Below are 21,494 nucleotides of genomic sequence, written 5' to 3'. Positions count from 1 at the left end.
CAACTAATAGGATCAATGATTCACATTTTCTGAGCAAATACACATCCATGAGCATCGACTTGGATTGAAAAAGGATATGAAAGAAAAAATCTATAAAAAATAATAAATAAATAAAACATTAAACGAATACATCCATTGGGCCTCCAAGGCCCAATGGCTGCATAGGTGTAGGATTTTTGACAGTTGTGGACATATACATTCTAAATAAAAGGATTAGTGAATCATATTTTTTGAGCAAATACTCCTCTATGAGCCTCAACTTTTTAGAGAAAAAAAAGTTGAAAAACCAAAGAACAAAAAAAAGATTTTGAAAAAAAGAAGAAGATTCATTACTTGTATGGGATTCTTCCAACTAATAGGATCAATGATTCACATTTTCTGAGCATATACACATCCATGAGCATCGACTTGGATTGAAAAAGGATATGACAGAAAAAATCTATAAAAAATAATAAATAAATAAACATTAAACAATACATCCGTTGGGCCTCCGAGGCCCAATGGCTGCATTTATGTAGGATTTTTGACACCCGCATCTAAGAGTTAATACAAATCTGACAATCACATTGAAATCACTGTCTATTTTAAACTCCATGTATTTTTTTCATCATACAAACATATTTTTAATCCCACGCATGCAAAGCGAAAAGCGGGGTTAAGCAATTGGTTCACTTCTGTCTGTCTTTCTGTCTACAAACGTCAGTTTATGATCGAGGAACAACTTAATTTCAATTGAATGTTATGTTTTGAAAATGAATTAGAAAACAAACCTGTAGTTTAACAGTACTTTGCTTCTGAATTCATCCCGATCACACACGCACAGAGAGGAGTGAGATAATTTCTTACCCTGTATATCTGGCAGCCAAACAAAAATAAAAATCATTCCAAATAGGAATCTTACTGTTTTTAAGAATGCTATAAAGGACACAAACAACAGGCATGGAGAACTAATGTAATGTGTTAAATAAGGTGGTGTAAAAGACAATGCATCAATGGCCGTTATCTTCCAGAATTTTTTTAATACGACCTTTAAAATCTTAATTTCATTTAAATTGAATTATATACTTCAACACTAAAACACAATCACCTGTTTGACACTTTCAAAATCCCTTCTGTTTAGCAGTTTGACACTTTCAAAACCCTTTGACAAAATATTACGGCATCTTATGTCATCACAACCAATCAAATTTGCCGCCCATAGATCCTGCCCATGTCATTGTTTGTCAAAACAGTGCAGGGCAATGCGTCCCATGAATTCTCTAGTTTTAACCTTCTTTTACTCACCCTATAACTGAACTAAAGAAATTCACCTACTTTTAGAAGCTGTGGGTGGGTGGTTCATTCTCTTTCGCAGACTGCAACCCAACCTGAAGTTCCATTTTAACGAGAAAATAATGGATAAAACAGAATAATATATATAAACAAGAAATATGTCCTGCATGGCATGATAATTGTGAAATCCCTAAAATAAGTTGTTGGCCCATGTTGACCTCAAAAATACGTGGTGGTTGAATTCAGTGACCAGATATGCAAGTCCTCTTCAAATTTCAAGTTAATCAGGCAAAAATTGAGGATTTTAGAAATTTGGCCTAGGTTGACCTTTTTGCCTATGTTGACCTCAAAAATACTTGGTGGTTGAATTCAGTGACCAGATATGCAAGTCCTCTTCAAATTTCAAGTTAATCAGTGTTACGGAGTCCTCTACAATCTCCGGGTCTCGGTAACCCCCGAACCCCGAGAGGAGCCCCGGCAGAAAAATATGTTACCCTGTGTTGAAAATCAATAGTGAAACCACACCAATGATTATAACTGAACAAAATTGTGTTAGAAATCACACACAGGTATAACGGTACCACAAATGGCCATTAAGAGTGCACTCTATATATATCTTAGATAACTCACTGCTCTGCCAGCAAATGAACAGACACTCCTCAATGTCTCTATAACTTTTCCCAAGGCGAATGGGATTCGCCCCAATGGTCGATAGAACGAAATCCGGTCGAAGCCCGAATCCCGCTCTCCAGTCGATATCCGAAGCGTGTACAGTGGGCAAGGGTCCTCACCCCGCCAAACTGTACAACAGCGCCCTCCAGAGGCGCACCTTCACCGCTCCCTCAGCAAACCGCAACGTAATTGGAGACGAAGCGGTCGCACACACACATCCCCGACAGACAGTAGGATGTTGGGGTGAAGATGACACGAAGCAAACCTTCAAAGGTGTCCGAAGCACGGGGTTCAAAATGGCCGATGGCTCTGGCTTGAGCCGATGCGACGAGGCGAGGATTCGTCGGAATCTCAGCGCCCCAAATCTGACTACGCAGATTTCTCCACTCCAGCGAATATTCCTATCGCCGGATGTCCCTTCCAGGAACTCAAAATCCCCTCGCGGCTTTCGGTAGACCTTGTTCGTTACGGAGCGCTGACGTCACGCGTCTTCTCCAACTTGGCTCGCGCTGCTTCTTCCCCTTCACCTTCTCGTCTTTCCGGTTCGGTGTCCTGTATCATTTAAAGTTAGCCTTTTTAACTTTAAATAACCGTTCCTGAATAATAAGCCTTTTGAAGATAATAATAGTACATAATATCAGAACTACTTCAAGTGGGTGAAAACCACAATAACGGAAGTTACGAATCCGTAACAATCAGGAAAAAATTTAGGATTTTAGAAATTTGGCCGAGGTTGACCTCTTGGCTTCTGTTGACCTTCTGGCCTATGTTCACCTCAAAATACTTGGTGGTTGAATTTAGTGACCAGATATGCAAATCCTCTTCAAATTTCAAGTCAATCGGATGAAAATTGAGGATATTAGAAATATGGCCTAGGTTGACCTTTTGGCCTATGTTAACCTATTGACTTTTTTACCCCCAAAACAAAAGGCTTTTTGTTTATGATAAACTTTACAATTTGGTGAAGTTTCGTGAAGATCGGTTGAAAATTGTGACTTTTAGGCGACTGACATACAGACAGCCAAACAGACAGACAGAATAACGCACAAGACCAACCAATATACTTCAAAAATCTTCGATTTTCACCAGTAACAATGGATCCCCTATTTAATGAGCATATCTCTCTTCCTGTCACCCATATTCATAGGTTCCAGCACCAAGTACATACCGAAAAATCTTTCAGGAAGATAACATAGACCTTGGGAAGGCCTATGCAGATGAAGTGAAAAAGCAACTTGGTGATTTGAAAGCATCAGAGAAAATTGTATGTATTCCTATGGTTCTAGATTTCCAATTTTATCATTCTGTTACTATCTGATATGTAATTAGTGTAAATGTAACTGAATTATAGATCTTTTGGGTTCAAATTCCCAGTGATAACAATATTAATCATCTCCATTTCTGATGTTGCACAAGCATAGTTTGTGTGCCAGAACATAATGAACTACCTTTAGAGGCCATTTTTCCCCGCAGAGCAGGGGTTTGCCTTTTTCGGGCACCGTGGTCCCCATTTTGAAGCAATGTTTTATGGCCGGATGCCCTTCCTGCCGCCAACCCTGTTAGTCGCCTCTTGCGACACACCGGGCTTCCTGCCGCCAACCCTGTTAGTCGCCTCTTGCGACACACCGGGATCATTCATCCCAGCAAGCTGGTACTCAATTTGCCGACCTCGGAAGGATGACAGGCTGAGTCAACCCCCCTGGTGTTAATTCAGCGATTAGACCGGGATTCGAACCCAGGATCCTAGGATCCCAAGCCAGCACCCTAAATGCTAAGCCAACACCAGACTATGATTACCAACCTATGGTTGTTGTTTGTCCATGCTCTACCCTTTTGAAAGGCTAAGCGTCAGGCAAGGAAGCATCATGTACCATTTGTTAAAGTCTTTGTTCTTTGTTATGACTCGTCCAGGGTTCAAACCACCATTCACACAGACTCAGAGCGGACGCTCTAAACATTGTGCCGTACATAACGGGGTTATATAGATCGACATCAAGATTGAATTTTTGAGCCACCAGCATTGAACCCGTCGCTTCGCTGATGCTAATTCAACAACGTAACTCATATATGTTACAGGACAGTCATACAGATTTATTGATAGTCAATATTTGCAAAAAATATATATTCCAGAAACATTTTGTTTAATTTTTGCAATATGCACATTATTAGAAAAAACAATTTTATTAATTAATTTTATATTCTCAGGGATCAGACGTGACGTCGTTTTTTTTTTCTAAATTGCATAATGTAATTATCATTGAGCGATGAATAATACACGGCCATAAAGGCCTAGCCTAGCCCTAGATGTACCGACATAATAACGTTCCAGACATAATGTCGTCTTACTAGGCCGCCATCTTTCTAAATCCGTCATCCTGATGCCTAAAGGCCTAGCCTAGCCCTAGATGTACCGTAATAATGACGTTCCAGACATAATGTCATCTTACTCGGCCGCCATCTATCTATAATTCCAGTAATCTCTGTGTGTCTGTGTGTGTGTCTGTGTGTTTGTCTGTGACCGCTGTTTCGCGACAACTACCGGTCCGATATACTTGAAACTTGCCAGGTATATTGCTGGGGACCCGAGGATGTGCCTTTTCAAGGTTTCATATTAATCGGACAAGTAGTTACCGAGCTATGTCCAAAAAACGATTCAACCAATCAGAGAGCAGCGAGCTATCACATGTGCCGAACGTGGCGAACAGACTCTGCCTCGGACGGCACATTTGAGAGCGTATTCATTTATTTCACGTTGGCAAACTATGTTGGCGTTCAACTATGTTTTAAAACTAATTAAAACTAATTTGCGATTCATCGTAACTGCGATATGCGACCTTCCGGACAGTGAAGACTGCACTTCCGGCAGCCAATCACAGAACGCGTTGTTGCGTGGGCGTGGCCGATGTGAGAGCGAGCCGAGCCGAGCGCGTGCGCCATTACGGTTCGTAATTCGATTTCTTCCGGAGAAAATAATAATTTCTCGATTTCTTATGCGCATTATTTCTCCCAATTCAGTCAGAGCGAAGGGCGGAGGCGAAGAGCGTTGTTTTTTTTGTTTACGGGCGTACGGGCGTACGGGCGGGGTAGAGCGTACGGGTAGCGTTTTTTTTTTTTTTTGGCAAGGAACGGGCACCCACGTACGGGCATGCCCTAGTCTTACTAAATCTATCATCCTGATGCCTAAAGGCCGAGCTTAGCCCTAGTTGTACCGTCATAATGACGTTCCAGACATAATGTCGTCTTACTAGGCCGCCATCTTACTAAATCCATCATCCTGATGCCCATAGGCCTAGCCTAGCCCTAGATGTACCATCATAATGACGTTCCAGACATAATGTCGTCTTGCTAGGCCGTCATCTTACTAAATCCGTCATCCTGATGCCTAAAGGCCTAGCCAAGCCCTAGATGTACCGTAATAATGACGTTCCAGACATAATGTCGTCTTACTAGGCCGCCATCTTACTAAATCCGTCATCGTGATGCCAAAAGGCCTAGCCTAGCCCTAGATGTACCATCATAATGACGTTCAAGACATAATGTCATCTTACTAGGCTGCCATCTTACTAAATCCGTCATCCTGATGCCCAAAGGCCTAGCCTAGCCCTAGATGTACCGTCATAATGATGTTCCAGACATAATGTCGTCTTACTAGGCCGTCATCTTACTAAATCCGTCATCCTGATGCCCAAAGGCCTAGCCTAGCCCTAGATGTACCGTCATAATGACATTCCAGACATAATTCCGCCTTACTAGGCCGCCATCTTACTAAATCCGTCATCCTGACTCCTAGCGTCTGGCATTGAGCCTGTTACCTACGAATGTCAGATAGTCAGATAGAGTCAGATATATGGGTGATGGTGTTCAACTGCCGTCAATGGAGTGACAGGGTGGGTTGAGTGTTGGACGCCAGGATGATGTGCACATCCGTGGAGGTCTAGCGTAGCGCTAGACGTAACGCCGTAAAAACGTCTCAGTGAAAAGAACGTGACAGACAGAGGGACAGACAGACAGATGGACAAATCCAGCTACTTTAATATATAGATTGTCTGCCTGCTGCATCTTTACTTACCTGTGTGAATTATTATCTGATGGTACCTTGCAGGAAACCTTGTAGTTGACATACCGTAGATAAAATAAATATCAAACTCCCAATTTCTGTTGATTTGTTTTACGAGGCCCATGCTATGATTTATTATTATAGTGAAGGAACTGCGCTCCAACGCGAGTCGAAAGAATTGACGCGACCAAAGACGGAATTCGTCCGAGTTGCTTTATTGAAACCAAACAGCTCAGGTATTCTGACAAGCCCGTTTTTCGGGCAACAATATATATACACATTTATGTCGGGAAGTTTGCCCGGCAAAAGCTATACCGGGCATGCCCGGGTATCAAGGGCGAGCCTTGGAAAGGCGAGTCTGGACCTGCCCGGGCATGTTTGGCTGCGGCCTGGCAAGTCGAGGCTGGGCGTGCCCGGGCGCTCTGGGCGAGCACTGGAAAGGCGATAGCGGGCATGCCCGGACGCTCTGGGCGAGCCCTGGAAAGGCGATAGCGGGCATGCCCGGACGCTCTGGGCATGCCCTGGAAAGGCGATAGCGGGCATGCCCGGACGCTCTGGGCGAGCCCTGGAAAGGCGATAGCGGGCATGCCCGGATGCTCTGGGCGAGCCCTGGAAAGGCGAGAGCGGGCATGCCCGGGAAAGACGAGACCGGGCGTGCCCGGGAGGTTCGGGCGTGCCCGGGAACAGTGAGTCCGGGCATGCCCGGGAGAGGCGCGTCTGGCCGTGTTCTGGCTGGTGCAAGGCGATTATGTACATCCAGCGGTAACCGCTACACACGCCCCTCCAGAATCGACCTGCACCGGCAGGGTCAATTTAAGGGGGGTCCGGATGACCCGGCCGAAGCGACCCCTGGAGGGTCGTGGGGAGGGGTCTGACGTGGTGGTGGGTGGTCGAGCGGGGGGAACTGTGGACGGGGGGCGGCCTCGCCGCGGAGGAAGGGCCAACCGTGGTGGTCGGTCGACGTCCATGTGCGCCGGTTTGAGGCGGTCCACAGAAATCCGGTCCGGCCGGCCGCCGAAGTCGACGATGAAAGACTTGTCGCCCCGTCGCAGGACCCAGAAGGGCCCATAGTACGGCGGCCGGAGTGGCCCCCGGTGCGCGTCATGACGCACAAAGACGTACTCCATTGTGCGAAGCGCCGGGGGGATGTAGGACTGGGGGCCACCGTGGCGGGACGTCGGCACGGGGGCAAATCGTCGGGCGGCCTCCTGGAGGTCCGAGCGCTGGCGAGCGGCGGACCAGGGACTGGTAGCGTCAGGCACGAATTCGCCCGGGACGCGGAGTGGCTGGCCGTAGACGAGCTCGGCGGCGGACGCCTGGAGGTCTTCCTTGGGGGCCGTGCGAAGGCCCAAAAGGACCCAAGGCAGCCAGTCGGCCCAACCGTCGTCCTGAAGGCCGGCCATGAGTGCGGCCTTCATGGAGCGGTGAAACCGCTCGCACAACCCATTGGCTTGGGGGTGGTAGGCCGTGGTGCGGTGCAGCGTGACCCCCAACGAACGGGCGACCGCGCCCCAAAGCTCAGACGTGAACTGTGGGCCGCGGTCGGACGAGATGTCCGCTGGTGCGCCGAAGCGCGCGACCCAGGTGGCGATGAACGCCTGCGCCACGTCGGCGGTGGTGGTGGAGGTGAGGGGCACGGCCTCCGGCCACCTGGTGGTCCTGTCCACCATGGTGAGCAGGTGGGTGAACCCCCGCGAGGGGGGCAGGGGACCCACCAGGTCCACGTGGATGTGGTCGAAACGCCGTTCAGGCACGGCGAAAGGTGCCAGCGGGGCCTGGGTGTGGCGGTGGACCTTGGCTCGCTGGCAGGCCGTGCAGGCATTGGCCCAGTCGCGGATGTTTCGTCGAAGGCCGTGCCAGACGAAACGCGCCGACACCAGCTTCTGAGAAGCTTTCCGGCCCGGGTGAGCAAGGCCGTGGATGGAGGCGAAGATGCGGCGCTGCCAGGAAACGGGCACGATGGGGCGAGGCTGGCCCTGGGAGACGTCGCAGAGCAGGACGGTGCCCGCGAAGGGGATGTCGGCCAGGCGGAGGCCCGTGTCCGCCACGCGGAGTGCCTGCACCGAGGCGTCGGTGGTCTGGTCGGCCGCCATGAGCGTGAAGTCCACGCCGAGGTGGACCGCGTTCGCGCTGGCCCGCGAAAGGCAGTCGGCCACGGCGTTGTCTTTGCCGGCGACGTGCTGGATGTCCGTGGTGAACTCCGACACGGCGGAGAGGTGGCGCTGCTGGCGGGCCGACCACGGCTCCATGACCTTAGCCATTGCGTAGACCAACGGCTTGTGGTCGACGAAAGCCGTGAACGGGCGGCCCTCCAGGAGGTGTCGGAAATGGCGAACGGCCAGGAATAGCCCGAGCAGCTCGCGGTCGAACGTGCTGTAGTTTAACTCGTTCGGCCGGAGTTGCCGGCTGAAAAAAGCGAGTGGCTGCCAAACCCCAACCCCGTCCACCCATTGCTCATGGACGGCGCCCACCGCATAGTTGGAGGCGTCCGTAGTGAGGGCGATGGGCGCGTTGAGCACCGGGTGAGCCAGCAGCGTTGCGTCGGCGAGGGCCCGTTTGGCACTGGCGAAGGCCGCGTCCATGGCCGCGGACCAAACAATGTCATGCTTGGCCGGCTTGCCCCGGAGGGCCTCGTAAAGGGGCCGCATGAGCTGAGCAGCGCGGGGCACGAATCGGTGATAAAAATTCACCATGCCGAGGAACTCTTGGAGGGCCTTGATGGAACGGGGACGCGGGAACGTGGTGATGGCCTCGACCTTGGTCGGCAGCGGCACGGCCCCGGTCTTGGTGATGCGGTGGCCCAAAAAGTCAACGGTCGTCGCGCCGAAGTGGCATTTGACCGGGTTGACAATTAAGCCGTGCTCGCTGAGGCGACCGAACAGTGTTCGGAGGTGGAGGAGGTGCTCGGCGCAGGACGTGCTGGCGACGAGGATGTCGTCCAGATAGACGAAAAGAAACGGCAGGTCACGCAGCACGCCGTCCATCAAGCGCTGGAACGCCTGGGCCGCGTTCTTGAGGCCAAACGGCATCCGCAAAAATTCGAACAGGCCGAACGGCGTGATGACGGCCGTCTTCGGGACGTCGGCCGCCCGGACAGGTACCTGGTGGTAGCCCCGTATCAGGTAAATTTTCGAAAAGATGACCCGTCCCGCCAAACGGGCGGAAAAGTCCTGAATATGCGGGATCGGGTACCTGTCGGGGGTGGTAGCGTCATTGAGACGGCGGTAGTCGCCACACGGGCGCCATCCACCCCCCGGCTTTGGCACGATGTGCAGTGGCGAGGCCCACGCGCTATCGGAGCGCCGCACGATGCCGAGGTGCTCCAACGCGTCGAATTCGGCCTTTGCCACGGCGAGCTTGGCTGGGTCGAGGCGGCGGGCCCTGGCGTAGACCGGCGGGCCCGTAGTGGGTATGTGGTGCTCGATCCCGTGCCGCACCGCGACGGCCGAAAACGTCGGCCGCGTGAGGGCCGGGAATTCCACGAGCAGGCGAGCGAACTCGTTCGTTGCCGGGAGGGCGCACGCCAGTTCGGTCGGCGCGGAGCTGCTCATTGTGCACGCCAGGGAGCTGAAGGTCTCGGCGTGGACAAGGCGACGTCGTTTGACGTCGACCAGCAGCCCGTGCGCGCAGAGGAAGTCGGCGCCCAGCAAAGCCACGGGGACGCTGGCGGTAACAATAGTCCATTGAAAGCGCTGGCTGCCGAAGCAGAGGGTGACGACGCGTGGGCCGAAAGTGCGTATGGCCGATCCATTAGCAGCGACCAAAGAGGGGCCGCAAACGGCGTCCCACCTGGCCTGCTCGGAGGCTGGTATGACGCTCAGTTGGGCGCCGGTGTCGCACAGGAAACGCCGTCCAGACGCTTTGTCCCGAATAAACAGCAAGTTGCCCGAGTGGCCGGCGCTCATGGCTGGGAATGAACGCCGGCCCGGCCGTTTCCCGACCTGCCGAAAGTGCACGGGGGCCGGCACGTCCGAGCCTTGTGTCCGAACCTGGCGTGGTAATAACACCACGCCCGGTCAGGTGGAGGCCCCGGCCGTCGTGTCGGAAGCGGGCGGTGCGGCGTGGCGGCCGCCAGTTGCACCGGCAGTTCGGCCTCCAACCGCGCAGGGCGCTCGGGCGTCGTGGGCGTCGCCTCGGACGGCGGCGGGCTCCAGGTAACCGCGCCGATGTGCTGGCCCGCCGAGGAGATCTTATCGGCTTCCCTGGCGAGGGCGCGGGAATCCGTGATCAACGTGCCAGCCAGGGCGAGGCGTACCGGGTTAGGCAGCTGACGGAGGAACAGCTCCCGGAACAGGAATGCCGGAGAGTGCTCGCCGAGCAACGAGAGCATATAGTCCATGCGCTCGGACGGGCGCGTGTCGCCGAGCTCGGGCAGGTCAAGCAGGCGCCGTGCGCGTGCTGCCGCCTGCCAGTGAGAGGGCGAAAGCGCCGAGGAGGAGCGTCTTCAGCGCGTCGTATTTGTCAGCAGCCGGCGGGTGCTGGAGGAGGCTCAAGGCGCGGGTCGCGGTGGCGGAACCGAGCGCCGCCACAACATGGTGGAAGCGGGTGTCGTCTGCGGTGATGCCTCGCAGGGCGAACTGGGAGTCCGCCTGGGCGAACCAAACAGCCGCGTGAGTCTCCCAGAAGGTAGGCAGTTTAAGCGTCACTGCCGTATCCATGTCGGTAGGTCACCAATGAAGGAACTGCGCTCCAACGCGAGTCGAAAGAATTGACGCGACCAAAGACGGAATTCGTCCGAGTTGCTTTATTGAAACCAAACAGCTCAGGTATTCTGACAAGCCCGTTTATCGGGCAGCAATATATATACACATTTATGTCGGGAAGTTTGCCCGGCAAAAGCTATACCGGGCATGCCCGGGTATCAAGGGCGAGCCTTGGAAAGGCGAGTCTGGACCTGCCCGGGCGTGTTTGGCTGCGGCCTGGCAAGTCGAGGCTGGGCGTGCCCGGGCGCTCTGGGCGAGCACTGGAAAGGCGATAGCGGGCATGCCCGGACGCTCTGGGCGAGCCCTGGAAAGGCGATAGCGGGCATGCCCGGACGCTCTGGGCGAGCCCTGGAAAGGCGAGAGCGGGCATGCCCGGGAAAGACGAGACCGGGCGTGCCCGGGAGGTTCGGGCGTGCCCGGGAACAGTGAGTCCGGGCATGCCCGGGAGAGGCGCGTCTGGCCGTGTTCTGGCCGGTGCAAGGCGATTATGTACATCCAGCGGTAACCGCTACAATAGAGTGATTTTGTTTGTATAACAATAACATAATCGGCCTCTGTGGATGATGTGAGGTACAGTTGGTGAGACGCTGGTAGATCAATTAAAATGCTTGACCAGCTAATTTATTAAGGACATGTGCTTTGAATGAATCTTTAACATAAAGATATGCATGGTGCAGAATGAACTAGAACTGATGAAATGTGCAAGTAGATGAATGTCACATGTATTGTGTGTCCCTATTGTGAAAAGGGTAAAACTTCGTCAAACCCACCCTTCACGTCTCCTCACCTCTCCCCCTCCCACCCCTCCCCAAATAACCTCCTCAATCCTGGTTATATGTTCAGTACACTGACTATATTTACCAGAAGACGCTTCACCTGATGTGATAGCAGAGAATTTCAAATAGAAAATGTTTAGTGAGCTGAACAAAAAGATTGATGAGGATGTATATACAGAGGGAAGGGGTTGGAAGGGGATAGGAGGAAGGAGGAAGAGGAGGAGGGTGACCCCCCCCCCCCACCCCACCTTACTATATTTGAATAGAAAGATTGTTTAACAGTAAAGTCCTGTTCAATAGTCTGGAAACATGAATGAAAAATCCTCAAGTCCTTTTTTATATATACTGTAGCGACCCATGGGTCCCCCAAAGCTCGAGACCAGCAACATAATCTCCTTGCCCCAGCCGGTGACGTAACCGGCGGACAAACCGCGGCGCCGAGGTTATAATTGCTTGCACCTGTCGGTCACATGACCACCAAAGCGTGCCTCGCCTGAGAGGCATGGCTTTGTTTCTGACGTATGCTTTTTGGCTTGGATTATATGTATGCGAACCCGATAAACGGGCTTTCAGAGTTCCCGAGTTGATTATACATTAAACATCTTCTCGGACGAGTTTGTGTCTTGTCCGTCACTTCGTCCGTCTCAAGCAGGAGCACTGTTCCTTCACTGGTGACCCCGAGTTTACGACACGCGATGGACACGGCAGTGTCCCTCAAATTGTCCACTTTCTGGGAAGCACATGCCGCCGTCTGGTTCGCTCAGGCGGACTCCCAGTTCGCCCTGCGTGGCATTACGGAGGACACCACTAAATACCATTACGTGGTCGCCGCGCTTGGCTCCGTGACCGCCGCTCACTGCCTGAGCCTCCTCCAGAGCCCGCCCGCTGACGGCAAGTACGACGCCATCAAGGCACTTCTTCTGGGCGCTTTCGCCCTCTCCCCGGCTGAACGCGCACGACGCCTGCTCGACCTTCCTGAGCTCGGCGATACGTGCCCGTCCGAACGTATGGACTACATGCTCGCGTTGCTCGGCGAGCACCCCTCGGATTTCCTTTTCCGAGAGCTTTTTTTCCGCCAGCTCCCGGCCCAGGTACAGGTCGCCCTGGCAAGCATGACCATCACGAACCCCCGCGACCTCGCCAGGGAGGCCGACAAGATCTATTCGGCAAGCCAGCTCGTCGGAGCGGCGAGCCAGCTCGTCGGGGTAGCTGCCGGGAGCCCGCCCGCCGCCCAGTCGGCACCCGCGGCGCAGTTTCCCGCCCACCCCCCCCCCCCCCGACGCCCGCGACGCAGCTTCCTTCCCGGAGGCCGCCGGGCCGGCGCGACTGGCAGCGGCGACGCCGCGTCGCCCGGTCCCGACGCGTCGACCGGAGCCCCCGCCAGACCCGGCCTGGTGTTATTTCCACGCCAGGTTCGGGCGGCGGGCCCGATCATGTCGACCCCCGTGCACGTTCGGCAAGTTGGGAAACGGTCGGGCCAGCGCTCACTACCAGCCATGAGCGCCGGCCGTTCCGGAAGCCTGCTATTCATCGCGGACCAAGCATCGGGGCGGCGTTTTCTCTGCGACACCGGCGCTCAGCTGAGCATCATTCCCGCTTCGGCGGAGGACAGGCGGGCCGCCATTTGCGGCCCCTCCTTAATCGTGGCCAACGGCTCCGCCATCCGCACCTTCGGCCCATGCACCGTCGCCCTCCGCTTCGGCAGCCAGCTCTTTCGCTGGGAGTTCGTGACGGCGGACGTCCCCATGGCTTTGCTCGGTGCCGATTTCCTTTGCGCCCATGGGCTGCTGGTCGATGTTAAACGCCGGCATCTCGTCAACGCCGAAACTTTCAGCTCGCTGGCGTGCGCCTTGAGCCGTTCCGCGCCCACCGAGCGTTCCTGCATCCTCCCGTTGGCAGACGACTTCGCGCGTCTCCTCGCGGAGTTCCCGGCCCTCACGCGACCGACGTTTTCGGCCGTCGCGGTGCGTCACGGCATCGAGCATCATATTCCCACTACGGGCCCGCCGGTGTACGCCCGAGCTCGCCGTCTCGACCCAGCCAAACTCGCCATCGCCAAGGCCGAGTTCGCCGCGCTGGAGCGCCTCGGCATCGTGCGGCGCTCCGACAGCGTCTGGGCCTCGCCGCTGCACATCGTCCCGAAGCTGGGGGGCGGATGGCGGCCATGCGGCGACTACCGCCGCCTCAACGATGCCACTACCCCCGACAGGTACCCCGTCCCGCACATCCAGGATTTTTCCACCCGGTTGGCGGGGCGGACCATTTTTTCAAAAGTGGACCTGATTCGGGGGTACCACCAGGTGCCCGTCCGCCCGGCCGACATCCTGAAGACGGCCGTTATTACACCCTTCGGCCTCTTCGAATTCCTCCGGATGCCCTTCGGCCTCAAAAACGCGGCACAGGCGTTCCAGCGCCTCATGGACGGCGTGCTGCGCGACTTGCCGTTCCTCTTTACCTACCTGGATGACATCCTCGTCGCCAGCACGTCCAGAGCCGAGCACCTCCTCCACCTCCGGACGCTGTTCGGCTGCCTCAGCGAGCACGGCTTGATCGTCAACCAAGCCAAATGTCACTTTGGTGCGGCGACGATCGACTTTTTGTGCCACCGCATCACCCGGAACGGCGCCGTGCCGCTACCGGCCAAAGTCGAGGCCATCGCCGCTTTCCCGCGCCCCCGCTCCATCAAGGCGCTGCAGGAGTTCCTCGGGATGGTGAACTTTTATCACCGCTTCGTGCCCCGAGCTGCGCAACTCATGCGGCCCTTGTACACCGCCCTCCGTGGCCAGCCGGCGAAGCGCGACGTTGTCTGGTCCACGGACATGGACGCTGCTTTCGCCGGCGCAAAACGGGCCCTCGCCAACGCCACGCTGCTGGCCCACCCGGTACCCCATGCTCCCATCGCCCTCACCACGGACGCCTCCGACTACGCCGTGGGTGCGGTTCATGGACAATGGGTAAACAGGGCCTGGCAGCCGCTCGCGTTCTTCAGCCGGCAACTACTGCCCAACGAGTTGAAGTACAGCACTTTCGACCGTGAGCTCCTCGGGCTGTACCTGGCCGTCCGCCATTTTCGCCACCTCCTAGAGGGCCGCCCGTTCACGGCCTTTGTCGACCACAAGCCATTGATTTTCGCCATGGCCAAGGTCACAGAGCCGTGGTCGGCCCGCCAGCAGCGCCACCTATCCACCGTGTCGGAATACACCACGGACATCCGGCACGTCGCCGGAAAGGACAACGCCGTGGCCGACTGCCTTTCTCGAGCCGGCGCCAACGCCGTCCACCTCGGCGTCGATTTCGCCCTGATGGCGACGGACCAGGCCACCGACAGAATGGTGCAGGCGCTCCGGGTGGTGGACACGGGCCTCCGCTTGGCTGACGTCCCCTTCGCGGACACGGTCCTGCTTTGTGACATCTCCCAAGGCCGACCTCACCCCGTTGTGCCGGTCACCTGGTGGCGGCGCATTTTTGCTTCGCTCCACGGCCTCTCTCACCCGGGCCGGAAGGTGTCCCAGAGGCTGGTGTCGGCACGTTTCGTCTGGCACGGGTTGCGACGGGACATCCGCGACTGGGCCAATGCCTGCACACCCTGCCAGCGGGCCAAGGTCCACCGTCACACCCAGGCTCCGCTGGCTCCTTTCACCATGCCCGAGCGATGTTTCGACCACGTCCACGTTGACCTGGTGGGTCCCCTTCCCCCATTGCAGGGGTTCACCCACCTGCTTACCATGGTGGACAGGACCACCAGGTGGCCGGAGGCCGTGCCCCTCGCCTCCACCACCACCGCCGACGTGGCCCAGGCGTTCATCGCCACCTGGGTCGCGCATTTCGGCGCACCGGCGGACATCTCGTCGGACCGCGGCCCACAGTTCACGTCCGAACTGTGGGGCGCGATCGCCCGCACGTTTGGCGTTACCCTGCACCGCACCACGGCCTACCACCCCCAGGCCAACGGGTTGTGCGAGCGGTTCCACCGCTCCATGAAGGCCGCACTCATGGCCGGCCTCCAGGACGATGGCTGGGCCGACCGGCTCCCATGGGTCCTTTTGGGCCTCCGCACGGCTCCAAAGGAGGACCTCCAGGCGTCCACCGCCGAGCTGGTGTACGGCCAGGCCCTCCGCGTCCCGGGCGAGTTCGTGCCCGAAACCACCAGCCCCTGGCCCGCCGCGCTAGCGCACGGACTTCCAGGAGGCCGCCCAACGTTTCGCCCCGGTGCCCACGTCCCGCCATGGCGACCCCAAATCCTACGTCCCCCCAGCACTCCGCACGGCGGAGTACGTCTTTGTGCGCCACGAAGCACACCGGGGGCCGCTCCGGCCACCATACGACGGACCCTTCCGGGTCCTACGACGGGACAACAAGTCCTTCGTCGTCAGCATCGGCAGCCGGGCGGACCGGATTTCGGTGGACCGCCTCAAGCTGGCCCACATGGACGTCGGCCAGCCGCCACGGCTGGCTCTCCCACCGCGGCGCGGCTGCCCCCCGTCCACTGCACCCCCCGTCCGGCCACCCGCCACCACACCGGACCCCCCCCCCCCGACCAGCCAGGGGTCGTTTCGGTCGGGTCATCCGGACCCCCCTCAGGTTGACCTTCCTGGACCAAGTCGATTCTGGGGGGGCGTGTGTAGCGACCCATGGGTCCCCCAAAGCTCGAGACCAGCAACATAATCTCCTTGCCCCAGCCGGTGACGTAACCGGCGGACAAACCGCGGCGCCGAGGTTATAATTGCTTGCACCTGTCGGTCACATGACCACCAAAGCGTGCCTCGCCTGAGAGGCGTGGCTTTGGTTCTGACGTATGCTTTTTGGCTTGGATTATATGTATGCGAACCCGATAAACGGGCTTTCAGAGTTCCCGAGTTGATTATACATTAAACATCTTCTCGGACGAGTTTGTGTCTTGTCCGTCACTTCGTCCGTCTCAAGCAGGAGCACTGCTCCTTCAATACTGTATATACAGTCGAACCCGGCTTTCGCAGTTCCGCTATTCGCGGGATCCGCATACTGGCGGTTGTTAAAATGAGACATGTTTCTCTATTCACGGAAAAGTGTCCCGCGAATTCGCGGTTTTTTTTCTATTCGCGGCCATATTCCGCGGATGCGCGGCTTTTCAGGGGCGCAAAATTTTTGTTCACAAGCCACAATGCTTGACGCATTTTTAAAACCCATCTTATACCAGCCATGTATAAAGCAGCTGTACATACGCAAAAAAACATCTTCTAAGAGCCGCGAGCATGACCTGCTTCTGCAGCCGCTGGCTTGACGCATTTATAAAACCCATCTTTCACCAGCCATGTATAAAGCAGCTGTACATACGTATGCAAAAAAAGATACATGAGCCACCGGCATGACCTGCTTATACATTCACTGCTGTGTGATTGGCGTTTTCATGGCTTTTGCGGCTGCGAATGTTAGCCGGACTATAATCGAGAGCCTGGCGGGATGTTCCGCCAGCTATGAAAACAAGTCAACTCCGCGAATTATAGAATGCAAACGCTTCATTAAATCTGATATTGAAATTAGCAGAAAGGCTCAAAATGGCATCATCCGATAACATCCCCCACAAAAAAATGTCCAGGGTATTCACCCCTCCCGCAGCTACCCACAATGCTCGTATTCCTACAAATACAGACTGTGTCTTGGGTCTCAATCATTCTTCCGTTGCTTTGCTACCCACAATCTCATCGCATTGCTTTGACCTGCGTTTTTGACTCTCGCTCTGCTCATCGTTCAATCATGGCTCCCAAGCGCAAGACCAGTGCCAGAGATGTGTCGACTACCAAGAGGCAGAATAAAGTGACGAGCCTGAGCCAGAAGGTGGAGCTGCTCAACTGGCTTTCGAGAGGAGAGAGTGCGGCCTCTGTTGGCAGGCATTATGGCATCAACGAATCCACCGTTCGCTACATACAGAAGAAGGAGAAGGCGATTCATAAGAGAGTTTCAGCGAGCTCTACATTGAGTACAATGTTGGTCACCCATGTCCGGAATGTCCAAATGGAAAGAATGGAGAAGACTCTCAGAATATGGATCGAGGACAACACACAGATGTGGGACTTCATGCTGAAAACTATGATGCTGAACCGTTTCCTAAACCCGCTCACCGAGGACGAGTTGGAGGCCATTCCAAAGGTTTCTGAGGAAGAGTAGGTGGGCAGTGTTGAGGAAGATGTGCCGAGGTCCAACCTCACAGTCCAGTTCCTGGGCAAGGTACTGCAGGACATGCGGGCCATTGTCGATCGGGTGAAAGACGTTGACCCAGTCGTGGAGAGGTACCTCAAGTTCAAGAGGGGCTTGGATGATTTGCTTCTCCCATACAAGGAGCTGCATCGAAATGTTGGGCAATGTGTTAGGCTCCCCATTACCCATTTTTTCAGCCCTGATCCCTCCACCTCAAGACCACCAGCACCCTCGCCTGCCTTGCTCTCAGTGTCTTCACCAGCATTCTCACCAACGTCCTCACCAACGTCCTCACTTTATCCTACCTCTCCTGGCTCTGCCTTAGTGCACGATTTTGCTGCACCATAATTTGGGTCGCCCTCAAAGTTCGGGGAATTCATGGGATTTTAATTCATCACCATCATCATCATCATTTGAAAGTTGCGTGTTTGTAAAATAAAATTTTTAAACGGTAAATGATGGTGTTTTTTTTTTTACTTTCACTGTACGGTATGGTTAATCACATTTAATAAACTGTAAGCATATTCCTTCAGTAAATTGTAAATTGTACCTGGTGTTGTCGTTTTTTTTTGTAAGCATTTTTTTGTGAATCTGCAATCATGTGCATTTGCGGTCAAAAACATTTAAAACCTCTCCGACTCTCTGGAAAATCCTCTCTATCTCTTTGCTGATGACTCCACTATCTGCCGCTCCATTCCTCATCCCTCAGATCGGCAGTCTGCAGCCTCCTCACTCTCTGCAGACCTGGACAAAATCACAGACTGGTCAAACAAGTGGAACATGTCTTTCAATCCTGACAAATCTCACACTCTTACAATGTCTCTCCGAAAGGACCGACTGGACAACCCTCCCATCTACTTTCTCAACAATCCTCTCCAAAAAGTTCTGTCGCTCAAGCTTTTGGGTCTCACTATCTGCCATGATCTTTCTTGGGAAAACCACATTTCCAAGCTGGCCTCCAAAGCCAGTCGCCGACTGGGCATCCTCCGTCGTGCGAAGTCCTTCCTTGGCACACCTGAGCTCCTCACCACATACAAGGCTTTCATCCGCAGCTCAATGGAATACTGTTCCCCCCTCTGGGCTGGTGCTCCTGCCTCACACCTTGCTCGGCTTCACGCTGTTGAGGCCAAAGCTTTCAGAATCATTGGAATCTCCTGCGATGTAGTCAACTCCGAGGGCCTTTCACTCACTCACCGCAGGCAGGTTGGTGGTCTTTCTGTCTTCTACCGACTCCTCTCCGGCCTTGCTCCCCCAGCTCTCTCTGTGCTCTGTCCCCCCAATATTCCTTCAGGTCGCACAAGATCTGCCTGCATCCCTCTTATGGTTAAACTGCCAAAGTCTAGGCTCGCTGCTCACCTTCACTCTTTCATTCCCCTTTTCTCCCGCCTCTGGAACAAACTCCCCCACTCCCTTCAATCCCACTCCTCCCTCCAGGTCTTTAAAACAGCTGTTCACCACCATCTCTTATCTTCCCCCATCGAAAACCTTGATCTTTTCTACCCCCGGTAATTCACCCCAGAGTCCTTGCAGTGTTTATATGTTTTATTCCTCTCCCACCTCCCCCCAAGTCCTCCCGATGTCCCTGCTCTCAAATGTTGTGTTTGTGTCCTTCCCCCTCTCTCCCCATCTTGTCTGCCACTCCCCTTGTTTTTTGTTTTGTGTGTCGGTTTGTCTTTTTGTGTGAATTATGTTAGCTCTTTCACGAGCCTCGATCTTGTATACAAAAAAAACAAAAAAACAAAAAAAAAACCTTAAAAATTTTCCTCTATGAATCAGGAAGCGCCAGGAATCCATAACGTATCCCCCTTTTTTCCATTGAAACAATGCCCTCCTGTTCGCGGTTTCACAATTCACGGGATTTTAAAAAAGAAATGTCATTGACAAAATATTGACACCCTAGACTTAATATTTTGGACTTTGGACAAAATAACTGCAGTCAAGTGCTTCCGAAAGCCATGATTGAGCTTCCTACACCTCTCTACTGGCAGTTTGGCCCACTCTTCTTGTGCAAACTGCTCCAGTTCTCCAAGATTTGAAGGGTGCCTTCTCCCAACTGCTGTTTTCAGATCTCCCCACAGGTGTTCAATGGGATTTAGATCTGGACTCATTGCTGGCCACTTCAGAACAGTCCAGCGTTTTGTCTTCAACCATTCCTGGGTGCTTTTTGAAGTGTGTTTGGGGTCATTGTTATGCTGCAAGACCCATGACCTTTGATGGAGACCCAGCTTTCTGACACTGAGTTGAACATTGCGCTCCAAAATGCCCTGGTAATCTCCTGATTTCATGATGCCATGCACGCATTCAAGGCACCTAGTGCCAGAGGCAGCACAGCAACCCCAAAACATCACTGAACCTCCTCCATGTTTGACTGTAGGGAAGGTGTTCTTTTCTTTGAAGGCTTCATCTTGTTTTCTGTAAGCATGGAGATGATGTGCTTTACAAAAAAGCTCTAATTTGGTCTCCTCTGTCCACAGGACATTCTGCCAGAAGGGTTTTGGCTTGTTCAGGTGTGTTTTGGAAAACTCCAGTCGTGCTTTCTTTTGTCTCTCTCTCAGCAGTTGTGTCCTCCTGGCTCTCCTACTATAAACCCCCTTTCATTGAGTTGGCGACGGATAGTGTGAGTTGAAACTGTCGTACCTTGTGTCTGAAGGTCAGCTTGAATCTGTTTGTCAGTTGATCGAGGTGCTTTCTCCACCATTGGAACAATCCTTCGCTGCAATCTTCGAGCAAGTTTTCTCTTGCGGCCACGTCCAGGGAGGTTGGCTACAGTGCTATGGGCCTTACACTTCCTAATAACATTGCGTACGGTGGACACAGGAACATCTGACCTCCTCAGACATTGAACATTGTGTTAACAGACAATTCTCTGGTTTTCTTGCTTTTCTCCATGCTCATTGGAGAAACAGTGACACACAGTGACACACAGTGACACACAACAGCAGAATGACTCCTTTTCTCCATTCAAACTGATTGAAGAGTGATTTTTTTTATTGCAGGCACCTGTAACTCACTACAGGTGAGTTCAATTCCAAAGTAAGGGAGAATCACCTGCTTGAAATCGAATTATTTCTAACAACTTCTAAAAGGTGCCAATAATATTGTCCGGACCATTTTAGGATTTCTGTGTGGAATAAGCTAAGACTTAGTAATTTTTTCAGCTTTTTTGTTTTGTTCCACTGCAAACCAAAGAAATACATATGTGGATACCAAAATATTTTAAAATTTCAACAATTTTCTGGAAGAAATGGTGCATTATTTAAAGAAAGTGCAAGGGTGCCAATATTCTTGGCCACGACTGTATGTATGTACATGTATATCAATGTACGTGTAGTATATCAACAAATCCATACATCAACAAATCCATTCAATATGGGAGATGAAGATGTGATCTTGCGGATCATGATCTATGCATTCAGATGGAATGGTGAGCAGGTCAACGTGGAATTATGAAATGTATTAACTATGAATTAACAAGTAGCTCGGGATTGGCAGGATAGCTTATGGTATGCACGTTTGTCTCCGAGTCATTCTTTTCTTGTGTTTCACAGGCAGGGTGATTCATTAATGTGTGTATAGTCCTTCGGATGGACGTCGAACTGGCGTCCCGTCTCGCGACATTATTTGGTGCATGTTAAAGATCATACGGTGTCCTTTGCAAAGAGAAGGCGAGCTAACGCCGGCACCATGAACAAATTCCAATATTCCTTCCCTGAATGACTGCTGGGAAAGCAATGGCAAACCACCTAGTATAAATCTTGCCAAGAAACTGATTCGGCAGCATTGACGGTACATCTCATTCTGCTACATGTAATTTTATCTCAACATGTAGCACATCAAATC

General features: G+C 53.3%; 1 protein-coding gene across 7 annotated transcripts in view; it reads left to right on the top strand.

Annotated features, from left to right (window-relative positions):
* Positions 1-21,494, top strand: part of LOC137432940 (ethanolamine-phosphate phospho-lyase) — a gene marked incomplete in the record, with an annotated part of 103,347 nt that overhangs the window by 53,237 nt on the left and 28,616 nt on the right. For all 7 annotated transcript variants that reach the window (XM_078783752.1, XM_078783757.1, XM_078783756.1 and 4 more), the window contains 1 exon segment: positions 3,092-3,208. In XM_078783752.1, coding sequence (XP_078639878.1) covers positions 3,092-3,208 — 117 coding nt within the window.

Source organism: Myxine glutinosa, chromosome 8, assembly GCF_964187855.1.
Source record: "Myxine glutinosa chromosome 8, kmMyxGlut1.1, whole genome shotgun sequence".
NCBI lineage: Eukaryota > Metazoa > Chordata > Myxini > Myxiniformes > Myxinidae > Myxine > Myxine glutinosa.
Note: the sequence above shows the minus strand (reverse complement) of the source record. Positions and strands in the feature narration are given on the sequence as shown.